This window comes from Mus caroli, unplaced genomic scaffold (assembly GCF_978045245.1).
Source record: "Mus caroli unplaced genomic scaffold, Mus_caroli_1 scaffold_6, whole genome shotgun sequence".
Taxonomy (NCBI): domain Eukaryota; kingdom Metazoa; phylum Chordata; class Mammalia; order Rodentia; family Muridae; genus Mus; species Mus caroli.
Genome location: NW_028227261.1, coordinates 4,432,533 through 4,445,799, shown reverse-complemented (window position 1 = coordinate 4,445,799; position 13,267 = coordinate 4,432,533). Strand labels below are relative to the sequence as shown.

At 50.0% G+C, this 13,267-nt stretch overlaps 1 protein-coding gene across 8 annotated transcripts in view; it reads right to left on the bottom strand.

Moving 5' to 3' along the window:
* Camta1 (calmodulin binding transcription activator 1) overlaps positions 1–2,901 on the bottom strand; it is an 814,691-nt gene extending 811,790 nt beyond the window's left edge. For all 8 annotated transcript variants that reach the window (XM_085838559.1, XM_085838558.1, XM_029476775.2 and 5 more), the window contains exon 1: positions 2,783–2,901. In XM_085838559.1, coding sequence (XP_085694685.1) covers positions 2,783–2,827 — 45 coding nt within the window. In that variant the 5' untranslated portion in view covers positions 2,828–2,901. The remainder of the gene's footprint in view (positions 1–2,782) is intronic.
* Between the last annotated feature and the right edge of the window lie 10,366 nt (positions 2,902–13,267).

The following is a 13,267-nucleotide window of genomic DNA, read 5'->3' as shown; positions in this document are numbered from 1 at the left end:
TTCATTTTTCCAAGGCTCACTAAAACCCTAGAAACAATCAACTCCTTTAAGCTGACAACAGACACCACAAGATTTAAAACAGCCTAAAAACGGGAGACGCACAGGAAAATCAAGCAAGAGCTTTCCTTTCTGGCAGCGAGTACCATGCTGAAAAGCAAAGCCAGAGCCACCTGAGACACCTCCTTACTTGGGAAAGCAAGGTGGAGGACTCCCTTGTTAGGAAAAGAACTTCAAGAGAACAGAAACAAGAACACACAACACACAGCTGGAAGGTGAGGCTCCACACGATGTCTGTCAAAAAGTAAGACTACACTGCTGAGCGAGAGCACGAGACAGGGAGGTGAGCACCTGAGCAGAGGCAGGGCTGTGGGGCTCTCAGCACGCACCAGCCCCAGAGAAAGAACCTGGAAACCCCGCCACCTTCCCGGGAAGCAGCGGCAAGCACTTTTCCGAAGGTACCTTCTTCTAATTTCCTAGCGTCTCTCACTTCACTGGCTGAAATACAACAGGGATGTACTTGAGGCCGTCAGTTAGTTCCCAGTTCTATCAGGGAGAAGCAGCCGCTTCTCCATTTCCTATCATTTCCCCAAAACACAGGAAATCGCTTTCTCCTACACTGCAGGGGAAAAAAAAAAAATCAAGATAAGAACTTTCACTCCCCACAGAATCAAGCTGAGAATACTGTCCCTAGATTCCAAATGGAAAAGTCTGGGCATTCATCAGCAAGCACTCCACACATGGGAGAAGTGCCTTTCTGCTTATTCAGTACAATACAAATGACAAATGAAGGAGTAGTGTGACATTGCTTTTATCAACGACACCTTGGCTTCTTCTAATCCTGAAGCCACCAATAACATATATGGGTAGGTAAGTACAGATACACACATTCTGGCAAATTAACACTCCACCCACTCTGACCATAGAGCTGTCACCTGACCCTTCTAAGTTCTTCTGGGTATGTATAGAATGTTATTGCACATATGCACAAAGTGGTCTGTGTGTGTCAACAACTGTGTCGAGCAACTCAATTTCCGCGATGTCAAAGAGAACCGGAACAGCAAAAAGTAGAGAAATTGCCCCTTCGCTTGAAAGGTGCAAGATCCAAAGAAATGTTTTGATCCCACTCGAGACATACCAGGGCCAAAGGAAGGTTCTGGTACAACAAGGAGCACACAAGCTACCTCTTCTCAAATGGCATGTGGGCGACAAGGGTGTCTACGCTCCCTATTCTGGATAGAAAGGCATATGGCTTCTCCTTACCCAGCCAACATGAATACAATTTGAGAAAATTAGAGAAAGTCAAGGTAACAGGCTCACTAAATATGGCTGACTGGGAAACAGGAGCCATAAGGAGGGTCTGAGTTCTCTCAGGAAAAAAAAAAAAAAAAAAAAAAAAAGAACTGGGAAGTTTATTTCCAAGAAAGATTCAAAGACTTCTTGAGAGTGGGATGCATAAAGTGCATAAAGTCTGGTTCTTTCTGCTCAGAAGACAGGAATCAGAACACCAAATTCAAGGGCACAGGACCCTTTCCCCAGTGGGATAGTGTTAACTGGTGAAGGGTGCCCCCTAAGATCCAAAAGTGAACAGGAAGCAATAGGTCCTTCTTCTCCTGCAAGAAAGAACAACTGAGGTCCCTTTCCACTCAAGTGGGAGGCACATCGGAAGTCCTGCCTGCCCTACATCTTACTGGGGCGCCCACCCTGGCCCAGACAGGGAACTCCAAGGAGAGAGGCAGACAGCTAGGGAGAGGCGCATTGGAGCGTCCAGTTTTCCCAACAAGAAAGAGGGCAACTCGAAGGGTGTTCAGGAAATGAGCTCACCCTAACCCAGGAAAGTGTACGGAAAGAGTACAGATCTGGAAGAAGTGTCTGCCTGCCTATTTAGAAATGACTTCAGAGCTGCACAGGGCCCCACAAGCCACTGGGTGAGCTAAGAAGGAAGAACATGGGTAGGTAGCCCCGAGTCCCCTTGTCCTGGCCAAAAAAAAAAAAAAAAAGATTAACCCAGCGTGCAGAGGCTCCGCGGCCCCACGAGAGTCCCCTCAAAAAGGGGACAGGCTGACACGGAACCCTCAGTGCTCGGAGAGGATCGGGGTCACGGAAGGTAAAGGGCAAGGCAGTGTGGAGACCCCACCCTCGCGGTAGTGAGGGTGCAAGGGCAAGTGTGGAAGAGCATGCTGTGAGGGGCGGGGAGGCCGCGCGAGGACCCCGGCCCTGCTGGGGGAGGGGTCGTCCGGGGCCTCGGCCGAGGGGCGCTCGGCACGAGGGGGGCCCCCTGGCGGGGACCCGCGCGGGGACACCCCCCACGCCGGCGCTAGGAGGCGCCGCGCGGCCCGAGGGGGGCTGTGAAGGGGAACGTCCGGCCCTGACGCCGCTACGGCTGCCGGCACCGGTGCCCGCGAGCCCCCGCGGCCCGGGAAACTTTCCGCCCCGCGGCCCCCTGACACCCCGACCGGCACGGCGGGGATGCCCCGGGCCGGGTGCGGGAGGCGTCGCGGCTTCTCCTCCTCCTCGCTGGGCCCGGCCCCCGCCCCGCGCGCCCCCCGCCCCGGCCTGCCGCCCCCGGGGCTGGGTGCGGGGCGCCCCGCTCGGCCGGCCCGCGAGTCACCTCAGGACTCGGCCGCGCTCCGCCCCCCCCCACCCCGCCGGCGCCCTCCCCGCGCCCGCCGCGCCCCCGCGCTCGCGCCCCGCGCCGCCGATGCCCGGGATGTCCGGCGCGGCCCCGGGCTCGCCGTGTCGCCGCCACCCTGACAGCCCCGGGCCCTCGCGCTCCGGCTCTCACCTTCCGGCTTGTTTTCGGCAGCCATTTCCCCTCCGCGCGCCACATCCTCCTCCTCCTCGCGACCGGGACCCCGAGCGCGCGCCTCGTACCGCCGCCGCCGCCGGCCCAGCCACCCCGCCGCCGCCGCGCACCCGCCCTGGCCCCGCCCCGCGGCCCACGCACAGCGCCCACTGGTTAGTGCGTCTGCCAGTCACGGCTCCCGCGGCCAATCGGACCGCACCAGGGGTCTCACTACTCTCCGGGAGGAGCGTCCTATCCACCCTGTCCATTGGCTGATCACCACCGCACCGACTAAAGTGATTGGCCTGGAATCAACGCCCCCTCCCCACCCACTCCCGGGAAAACCCGCCCTCCAGACCTAAACAAAGCTTTCTAGTGGCCAGAGGTCGAAAGGACGGCCCAATCAGGATGAGGCTGACACGGAATATTTCCTCGAGGCCGAGACGTGGTGTTTTGATTGGACGTCACTACAGTGTTTCCCAAGCCGTCCAGACCAATCAAAGGGGGTTCCCGGAACTCGGGAACGGCTGTGGGAAGCCCCGCCCCCCAGCGTGACCGTCATGAGGAAGGAGCTCGCTCATTGGTGTGCTGGGGCTTTTCCCGCGTGCTCCGGGAGCTGAAGGACGTTCCCGGGGAAGCCGCTGCTGGCGCGTGGGGGTCCCGGTGTCTTCGGAGGACACGCTGGGATCTCCGGGATCCCGCAGCCTGCGGCGCTGGCGGGGGGCGGCCCTGCCGGAGGGATACGCAAGGCACCGAGGCGTGCCGGTTCACGGCGTTCCCGAACCCTTTAGCCGAGAGTCGGGGCGTCGCTGCCCGACACGGGGGAGGGGCGCACCTCCCGGCAGACCACGCCCCTCGGTCAAATCCCGCCCCTTCCTGGCCTCGGCCCCGCCCCCTCGGCCGGCGCAGCGTCCCCGCGGCCACCCTACGCTCCCGCCTGCCTTGCGCTCCTCTGTCCCCTTTTCTAGCGGCTTAAAATACTGAAACTTTATTTTGGTCACGTTGCCCATGTGACCGGCGGAGCCGATGAGTCATAGGTGCCTGTCCCAGGCTGCAGCCGCGGATCTAGGGCTCGGAACGCTCGACCTCCGCTAGCCTAGCCAATCCCTCCCGGGCTCCCGGCGCTTCGGTCGGGTTCCAGCCGCAGCTCCGCGCAGCTCTCCTGCCTGCAGGTCCACACCGGAGGGATTCGCACGCCCCGCAGACACAAACCCGGGCCAGGAGAGCTGCAAAGTACTGCGCCTTCTCCAGAGAAATCAGGGGCTCTGAACGTGGCCAGAAAATAGAGGAAAGGATGGAAGGAGAGAGGGAAGGGAAGGGCAGAGTGCAGGAATTCCGCACATAGAAAAATAAAAGGGAAGGAGAAGAGGGAGGGCAAACACCGTGCAGGGATTCTGCAGGTGCAGCGAAGGGAAGCCGGAGGGAAGGAAGGAGAATGCACTTTAATGAAAAGCAGCTGAGCTCCAGATCCTCTCTGTAAACTTGCACTGTTTGATTCCTCAACATTTTTTTTCTCTCTCCGTTTGCTACTAGCAGAAACACTGAAAAGTCGATCGAGTGTTTTGGCGTTAGGATTGATCGTCAAAGCCAGTCTGTGCCAATCCTAACAACGTGTGGTCTTTTTATGGTGGTCACCGTTGAGAATTGCTTAGGTTGTTCCAAAAATAAAGATGTCCCAAAAGAATGTTTTGTATTGTATACTCGTTCTTCAACAAACTTTAATTTTATGAGCCTCAAAAAAAAAGGCGAAATTTTTAACAACTAGGGTACAGTATTTTATCGATTAGTATTCTTAATAGCACTAGTGTAGACGATTTGGGAGCGGAAACCTGCCTTTGGAAACGCTGGTGGCGTTGTAAATTAGAATAACCCTTTCAAAAAGCAATTTCACAGTATGTATTAAAAGCCGTAAAAATATCTACATCTTTTGACCTAGTAATCTTATTTCTGAGAATGTGTTCTAAGGAAATAACTCCAAATTGGGGTGTGGGGTTGCTCAGTGTGTGACGGTGTTCTTCACTAATCACTGTGTTTGTTACAACAAAGAAGTGGACGCTGAAGGCTGGGGAGGTGGCTCCACAGTGAGAAGCTCAATCGGCTTTCCCAGGGGACCCCAGCCCTGTTCCCAGCACCCACACTGGACAGCTCAGAACTGCCAGGGGCTCCAGCTCCAAACCACCCGCTCACATCCCTCATATATACCACATACACCTGTACATCCCTCATTCATACACATAGTTAAAAAAAAATAATGTATTTTCTTTTAAGTGGACATGTCCCAAAGTGCTAATGTTGGCTGTTTAACAGATAAATTGTCAGAAGTGGACAATCACTTATTGCTGGAGGCCTGGGAGATATTCAAGTTTTTGGTGTTCATTTACAAATATAACAGAATGACGGTACAGAATACTGCATTTGAGAGCTAAGGATGTGGCTCAGTCTGGAGAGTGTTGTGACTAGCATGGGCGAAGCTTTCCATCCCTTCCCCCACCCACCATATCAACCAAGCATGGTAGCACAGGCTGCTAACGCCAACACTCCGGAGCTGGAGGCAGAAGGGTCAGAGACAGTCAAGATCACCTCCAGTTACAAAGCAAATTTATCTCAAAGGAGAGCAACACACAGACAGAGTGAGCATGCGTGCTTCATTTTATAAAAGACTGGTGCAATGTGTTCAAGAAATGGCATCTAGGAGGTTGAGACTATTACCTAACTGTCTCTATTTTCTATAATATAGCCACAATACGGTTACATTGCGTTTATAATTAAAGTTAAAATCCTGAGCTAGAGAGATGGCTCAGCAGTTTAAGAGCAGCTGACTGCTCTTCCAAATGTCCTGAGCTCAAATCCCAGCACCCACATTGTGTTTCCTGTCAACATCCCCAGTTCGGGACGTTACAGCACCTTCTTCTGGTCTCAAAGGACATTAGGCACAAGGTATACATACACATATTGCAAGTAAACCGCTTAATAAGTTTAAGCTAATAGCAAGCCTGCACACACACACACACACACACACACACACACACACCTGTAGTACCAGATACTCAGGAGCCTGATACAAGAAGATCACTTAAGCACAAGGACTCCTGGCCTCCCTGTCAACACAGTGAGACCCTCTTGTAAATATCTTAACGATGACGATAACAACTGCACCTTCTGCATGCTGTGGACACACATGCTGCATGCGCTCCTGAGACTATACCCATGAGCAGAGAGCATCTATCTTCAAGGAGCTCACAGGCTAACAACATTAACAAGAGCCCGGCAGAGCACAGTGAAAACATGGAAAGCAGTAGGCAGTGTCACATGAACCTCCGGAGTGTCACCATCACCATCAAAACCCATAGACCAGGCACCATAGTAGGCCCTTAACGAAGAATAGAGAGGTCCGTAAGACACGGGGTCTCCAAGACTATTTCAGGGGACCCACAAGGCCCAAAGCTTTTCCATGCTCATACCATGTTGGTCTCTCACACATGTACAGATCTGCAATAGTCGCGTAGCACATCCTCACAACAACTGTGTGCAGAAAGGAGAGTGCAGCCGACTCCTGTCATGCTCGAGAGTAACAAAACTTGCAAACTTATAAACAGAATATTGTTGTCTTCCAGATCATCCTTTGCTTTCTTTTGATAAATATTTACTATATCTCATTTAAAAACATGATTTGTGTTAATATGTAATGAGCTTGTTATTCTTTGGAAGTGAACTCGTGCCTTTTAAATTTTCTTAGTTTTAATTTAGACGATAACATCCAATTCAACATAAACACACTTACATAAGCCAAAGCTCACTGGGTTCCCCCAGTGATGTCAACTATATAAAGAAATTATTAAACCAGGGCGTTCGGGGATTCCTGAGCTGGAGAAAGGCTGGGCTGGGGGCTGGGGGGTTCCTTGAAAGAGAAACCAAGAGATGTGCAATATGTGTGTGTGTGCAGTGTGGTGTGTGTGTGTGCAGTATATGTGTGTGTACAGTGTGTGTCTGTGTGTGTGTGTGGTATGTGTCTGTGTGTGTACAGTGTGTCTATGCAGTGTGTGTGCAGTGTGTGTATGCAGTGTGTGCTGTGTGTCTGTGTGTGTGGTATGTGTCTGTGTGTATGCGTGTGTGTGTGTGTGTGTGCAATGTGTCTATGCAGTGTGTGCAGTGTGTGTGTGTGCAGCACGTGTGCACAGTGTGTGGTATGTGTCTTGTGTGTGCAGTGTGTGTGTGTGCGGTGAGTGTCTGTCTGTCTGTCTATCTGTCTGCATGTGTCTCTGTGTGAGACATAAATACCTTGTGGAAGTCAGTTCTCTCCTTCCACTGCGAGGATCGTGAGGACTGAACTCTGGTCTTCAGGCTTCATGGCAAGGATCTCTACTTACTGAGCAATCTCACCAGTCCCCTGCCTTATTTTTTGAGACAGGGTCTTTCATAAAACCTGGCACTCACCAATTCAACTAAATTGACTGGGCAGCACCCCCCAGAGTCCTCTTGTCTCTGTCACTAGGATTAAAGACAGACATCACAGCGCTCTACTTTTTGTCTGCAGTAGCTGAGTATCAAAAGCAGGGCCTTATATACTCAGCAAGCATTTTACGAACCTAACCTTCTCTCCAGCACTGGGATGCTGGAGGTTTAAGTATTTTAAGTAAAGAAAGTGGCCTGAGACCTGACGAATGGAACCAACACCAGTTAGGATTTTTGAGATGAATTGCTTGTTACATTTGGTCTATATTTACTGAAAGAGAACGAGGACTTCCAGACCACTCCGGGAAGCTTCATTTTCCCTTTTAGCAATTAAAACACAGAAATGAGCATTAACACTAGCCATGGGGTTGCAGGTGAAGTTATTTAAACAACAGCTCTGGCTGTAAAAGCTTTCCACCGTGGCCTTGAATAAAACTCCCCTACTGCACCTGCCTGAGTTTCCTGACTTCCAAAGTCTCCAGTTGTAGGAAGACAGGATTGCGCTTCTGGTTTGAAACCCAGAGGGACAGCAGCTGAGTCCCCGAAAGGCTACAGAGAAATGGCTGAGGGACAGCAAACATTAGGGGAAGGGGGCAAGGGGGACATTAGTGTCTGTACAGACAGACCCTCCCTATGCTTCCGCTGTCTGTCTAGTGGGCATGGGTCCCAGCAATTGACAGAGAAGTAAGATTTCTTAAGATACCCTAGACCACCACTGGTGGCTAAGAGTCACTCAGAGTCATCCTTAGAGCCAGTGCTTCCAACAGTAGTAGCTCAGACTTCCGGGAAAACGTCACTCAGGTGTTACAAGAAAATCACAATCACCTGTCAAAAGCCCAGCATGGGGGTTCATGACTGTTACGCCATCATTTCCAGGGCTGAGGCTGGAGAATCCACACAAGTTGGAAGTCGCTGCAATGACAATGCAGAGCAAACAAACCGAGCAAAATCGCCTGCCAGACGCCTAGAACACAATGGGAGTGGAGGCAAATACCAGTGAACCAGAAGACAGAGGCAGATGCAGGAGGACCCCAAGTTCAAGGCCAACCTGAGCTAGGGAGATCCTGTCCCTTAGAGCAGCCACTTGGTGAGGCAAGTGTTCTTCTCACAAGCGTGAGAACCCAGCATCCACCAAAAGCCCAGCATGGATGGTAGCACACCAGAGGGGCCTAGACTGGCAGATCAGCAGGGCTTGCTGGCTAACCTTATCAGTAAACCCCAGGACCCCCCAGAGAGCCTTTGGACGGCTCCCGAGGAACAATGTCCAAGGTTGACATCTGGCCTCCCTGGGTAAAGGCAGACCTGTTCACGTGCACCCCCACAAACAAAAGAGCAAAAAAGGAAACTGAAATAAAAGCCTCTGGAGTGCCAGCATTGTCAATTTTGGGTGGCCGTGAAGGCTCATCCCTGAAACACACACTTCCACCGGAGTAACTAAGACGGGTGGGGGCTCAGAGGTACCCCATTTGTCTCTGGCCTTCTGGTATTCTTTTTTTTTTTTTTTCCAGAGCTGAGGACCGAACCCAGGGCCTTGTGCTTGCTCGGCAAGCGCTCTACCACTGAGCTAAATCCCCAACCCCTCTTCTGGTATTCTTGATTTGTTTTAGTTTAGATTTCGGTTTGTGTTTGGTTTGTGTTCGGTTTGGGTGGTGGGTGAATTTATGTGGAGAGGGGGTTACCCAGCCTGCTCCTAGAATCCTGCCTCTGCCCCACCCCCAGGACTGCAGCAACTTCCACCCATAAACAGCTTTCTATCCTAGAGACTCAAACACAGAAAGAGTTCTCAAACAGCAACAAAGTGTCTAGAGAGAGGACTCGGTCCTTGAGAACTCTCACTGCTCTTGTAGTGTGATGGTTTGTAGATGCTCAGCCCAGGGAGTGGCTCTATTAGAAGGTGTGGCCCTATTGGAGTAGGTGTGTCACTGTGGGCGTGGACTTTAAGACCCTCATCCTAGCTGCCTGGAAGTCAGTATTCTCCAGCAGCCTTCAGATGAAGATGTAGAACTCTCAGCTCCTCCTGAACCAAGCCTGCCTGGATGCTGCCATGTTCCTGCCTTGATGATAATACACTGAACCTCTGAACCTGTAAGTCAGCTCCAATTAAATGGTGCCCTTATGAGAGTTGGTCATGGTGTCTGCTCACAGCAGTAAAACCCTAACTGAGACAGGTAGGAAACCCAGATTCAGTTCCCGGCATCCACATGGTGGTTCACAGTCATTGTAACTCCAGTTCTAGAGCATCAGTGCTCTCTTCTGGCGTCCTTGGGCTCAAGGCATGCATGTTCACACACATACATACATACATTCATACACACATGCATACTTATTACATACAGGCAAACACTCACACATAAAATAAAAGTAAATAAGCCAACAACAACAAAGAATTTATTCAATACAGTTACCTTTGGGGATGGAACAGGAATAAACTGAGAGCCCTTCATTTGATATGGTTTAGATTTATTTGCCCATGGGCATCCAAGTTCCGGGGCACATGACATACCAGTTCCATATGCTTGGGGATTCAATAAAACATGCTAAAATGTCTGCCCTTTCGTACATTGTTTGCTTTCTTTTCATTTTGATTCTAGTTTTTGTTTTTGAGAAAATGGGTCATAAAAGTTCTCCCTTGAGTTTTGTGGGAAACAAGGATAGCCCTTATGGAGTGGGTGGGATGATGTTTTAGACAAAGAAACTAGCAAGTTTGAAAGCCCCAGGGCACATGTGTGTTATAAGATCCACAACAAGGCCATGTGCAGAGAGTACTGGGATGTGGAATCATTGAGCAGTGAGCTGAAACCAGGACAAAGAGCAGCCACTTTTCTGTGAGGTTGTTGGATTTTATTCTGAAGAGTCTAGGAAGGCAGCAGGAGGCAGGTCTTGAGCCCAGGGTATTATCTGACAGGTGCTTTGGAGAGCTCCCACTACAGCCAAGTGGAGACAGGACATGCATGATGGACACAGGGAAAGCAAGTAGGAGATGACTGCAGACCTGGGGGCTCTGTGGTGGCATCCACAAGAGGTATCCTCTTCCTAGAGCAGTGGTAACAACTTACCCTCATGTCTTAAAACAGAAACGTGTGCTTCAATTCTGGAAGCCAGAGTCCAAAATCAGTTTCACTGGACCTAACACCAGGATGTTTGCAGTTGACCGGGCTGCAGTCTTTCCAAAGACTCCAAGGAGACTCCTTACTGACTTCTTCCAATGCCTAGTGTGGCGGCCAACTACACCTTACCCTGTCTTGGTCTAGCCTCTTACTCTCTCTGGGCGGTCTTCATACCGGCCTCCCTCTTCTGTTTGTACCAACTCCACCGACTCTGTTTGCCTAGCTCTTTTTATTTTTCTGAGACAAGGTCTTGTGTAGCCAGTTTGCCCTGTGTGTGTGCACCACTATGCTCATTCAGTGCTGGATATCAACCAATGGATTTGTGCAGGTAAAGTAGGTACTGTACTGGATGAGCTACATAGGACGGCACTGGGGACCATCTAGATAATTCAGACAAATCTCTCATCTCAAGAGCATTAATCACTTCTACAAAGACCTATTTTTCCAAATAAGGTGATATTCACAGGTCCCATAGAGTTAAGAGTCAGCATCTTTGGTCACTGCATCCCAGATTTTCCACATCAGGAGTTAGAAAACGTCTTCGGTAAAGAACCAGAAAGAAAATTCTTTAAGCTTAATGGACTCTGTGCTCTCTGCTGCCAACTGTTCAACTCTGCCAATGCACCACAAAAGCAATGCTGGACGGTGAGTACATGAATGGGCAGGCCTGTGTATCAATAAAACTTTATTTACAAAGACAGGTAACAAAAGTTAAGCCAAGGAAGAAGGAGGAGGCCTGTCCAGGTTGGTGGGTTTAAGGTGTATGCTGAAGGTAGATGCCTTGGGTTTTCCTAAAGAGTTAGTTTGAGATAAAAATAGAAACGTGGGCTGAAGAGATGACTCAGCTGTGCGCCATGCATGTGCCTGGTGCCTTCAGATATCAGAAGTGGGCACTGGATGCCCTGGAATTGAAGTTACAGCTGGTTGTGATGCTGCGAAGAAACACTAGGTCCTCTGAAAGAGCGACAGGTGCTCTTAACCATTAAGCAAACCCTCCAGCCACCACATAAAAAAAAAAAAAAAAAAAAAAAAAAACTAAAATAAGGAAAATACACAGGAATGCTTTGGTCCAAGGCTTGGCTCTTGGGATTTGGATTGGTTTATTTGGTTGACTGGCTGGATGGCTCTCTGGTTGATTGGTTGATTCGTTGGTTGTTTAGTTGTTTGGCTGGTTTTCCTGGTTAGTTTTTTTTGTTTGTTTGTTTTGTTTTGTTTTGTTTTTTTGTTGTTGTTTTTTTTTTAAGATTTATTTATTTATTATACGTAAGTACACTGTAGCTGTCTTCAGACACTCCAGAAGAGGGCGCCAGATCTTGTTACGGATGGTTGTGAGCCACCATGTGGTTGCTGGGATTTGAACTCTGGACCTTCGGAAGAGCAGTCGGGTGCTCTTACCCACTGAGCCATCTCACCAGCCCTGTTTGGCTGGTTTTGAGAAGGGCCTCACTATGTAGCGCTGGTTAACCTCGAACTCAGTATATACACCAAGCTGGCCTCTAACTCACACAGATCTGCCTGCTTCAGCCTCCCAAGTACTGGGATTAAAAGCATGCATCACCACACCAGGCTCTGGTTTGTTTTCTGATGGGAAAGGAAAGGAAAGGAAAGGAAAGGAAAGGAAAGGAAAGGAAAGGAAAGGAAAGGAAAGGAAAGAAAGAAAACTTTAGTTACCAGTATTGCACTTAAAGATGTGGGGGTGGGGGTTTAGGTGAGAGAGTCAGAATCCAGAATTCAGCTTGGGACATGCTATTGACTTTAACTGCCTGTTAGGTATCCAGGAAACTAAAGGAATATATGCATCTGGTTTACAGAGGAGATGTGGCTGGAGGCACAAACTCGGGAGTAGCCAGCATCCAATGGTGTGACCTGTGGGGCTAGACAAGGTTTCCCAGAGGAGGGAGAGTTCACATCCGGGCATCACACCTTTCCCGAAAGATGAAAACCACGACCCTCTCGCTGATATGAAGTGAAGAAGTGTCTAGAGTTTTTTTCGGCTTTTTAATCCGTGAAAGGACCTGACGGATGCGGAGGCTGACTCAGAGAAGTCACAAGACAGAGGGAGACGCAGGCGAGTGAGGATGCTCGCTAAGAGATGCGAGACTGCTTAGTGGCCCATAGGGCAACAACTGTTACGTTTGGAACTGTGTTTCCTCGTCAGGAAAACAAAAACAAAACCTCTTCTGTATATGTGGCGCTCTAATTCGGTTTGCTTTCTTCTGCTATGATAAAGCACCATGACCAAAAGCAATTTGGGGAGGAAAAGGCTGATTTGGCTGACAGATTACAGCCCATCATCAAGAGGAAGCCAAAGCAGAAATGCAAGGCAAGAACTGAAGCAGAGACCACGGAGGGTCGCTGCTTTCTACCTTGCTTCTGCCTCTGCTCAGCCAGACACATTCATTAGCAACCCATTAGCAATTACAAACGTGTGACCTGGACTTGCCTACTGGCCAATTTGACCTGGGAAGTTCTTCAGCTAAGGTCACCTCTTCCCAGACGACTCTAGGTTGTGTCACGTGGACAACTAAAACTGAGGGACAAGTGGACAAAATTTGCATTGCCCCATTTCCTATTTCTACCTTGTCTACAGAAAGACAGTTAAAAGTGCCCTCCCCTAGATACTAGGTGCCCAAACTAGAGGATCTATTTGGCATGGTAACTTCTTGTTCATTCCCAATGTTCAGACACATTTGCCCCACGCTACCAACCAACAGCAATTAAATATCGGTCAAGCCATTGGCATTGCCCTGTGCTACTAAAACACAGCACACCAGTGTGGTGCCACACATCTGTAATCCCACAACTCAGGAGGCTCAAGGGGGGAGGTCCTGAGACCAAGGACAACATGTGCTGCATAGCAATACCCCGTAACAGAGAAGGAAAGCAAAACACATCTTAAGCAGAACACAGATCCCTGGTCTCTTGA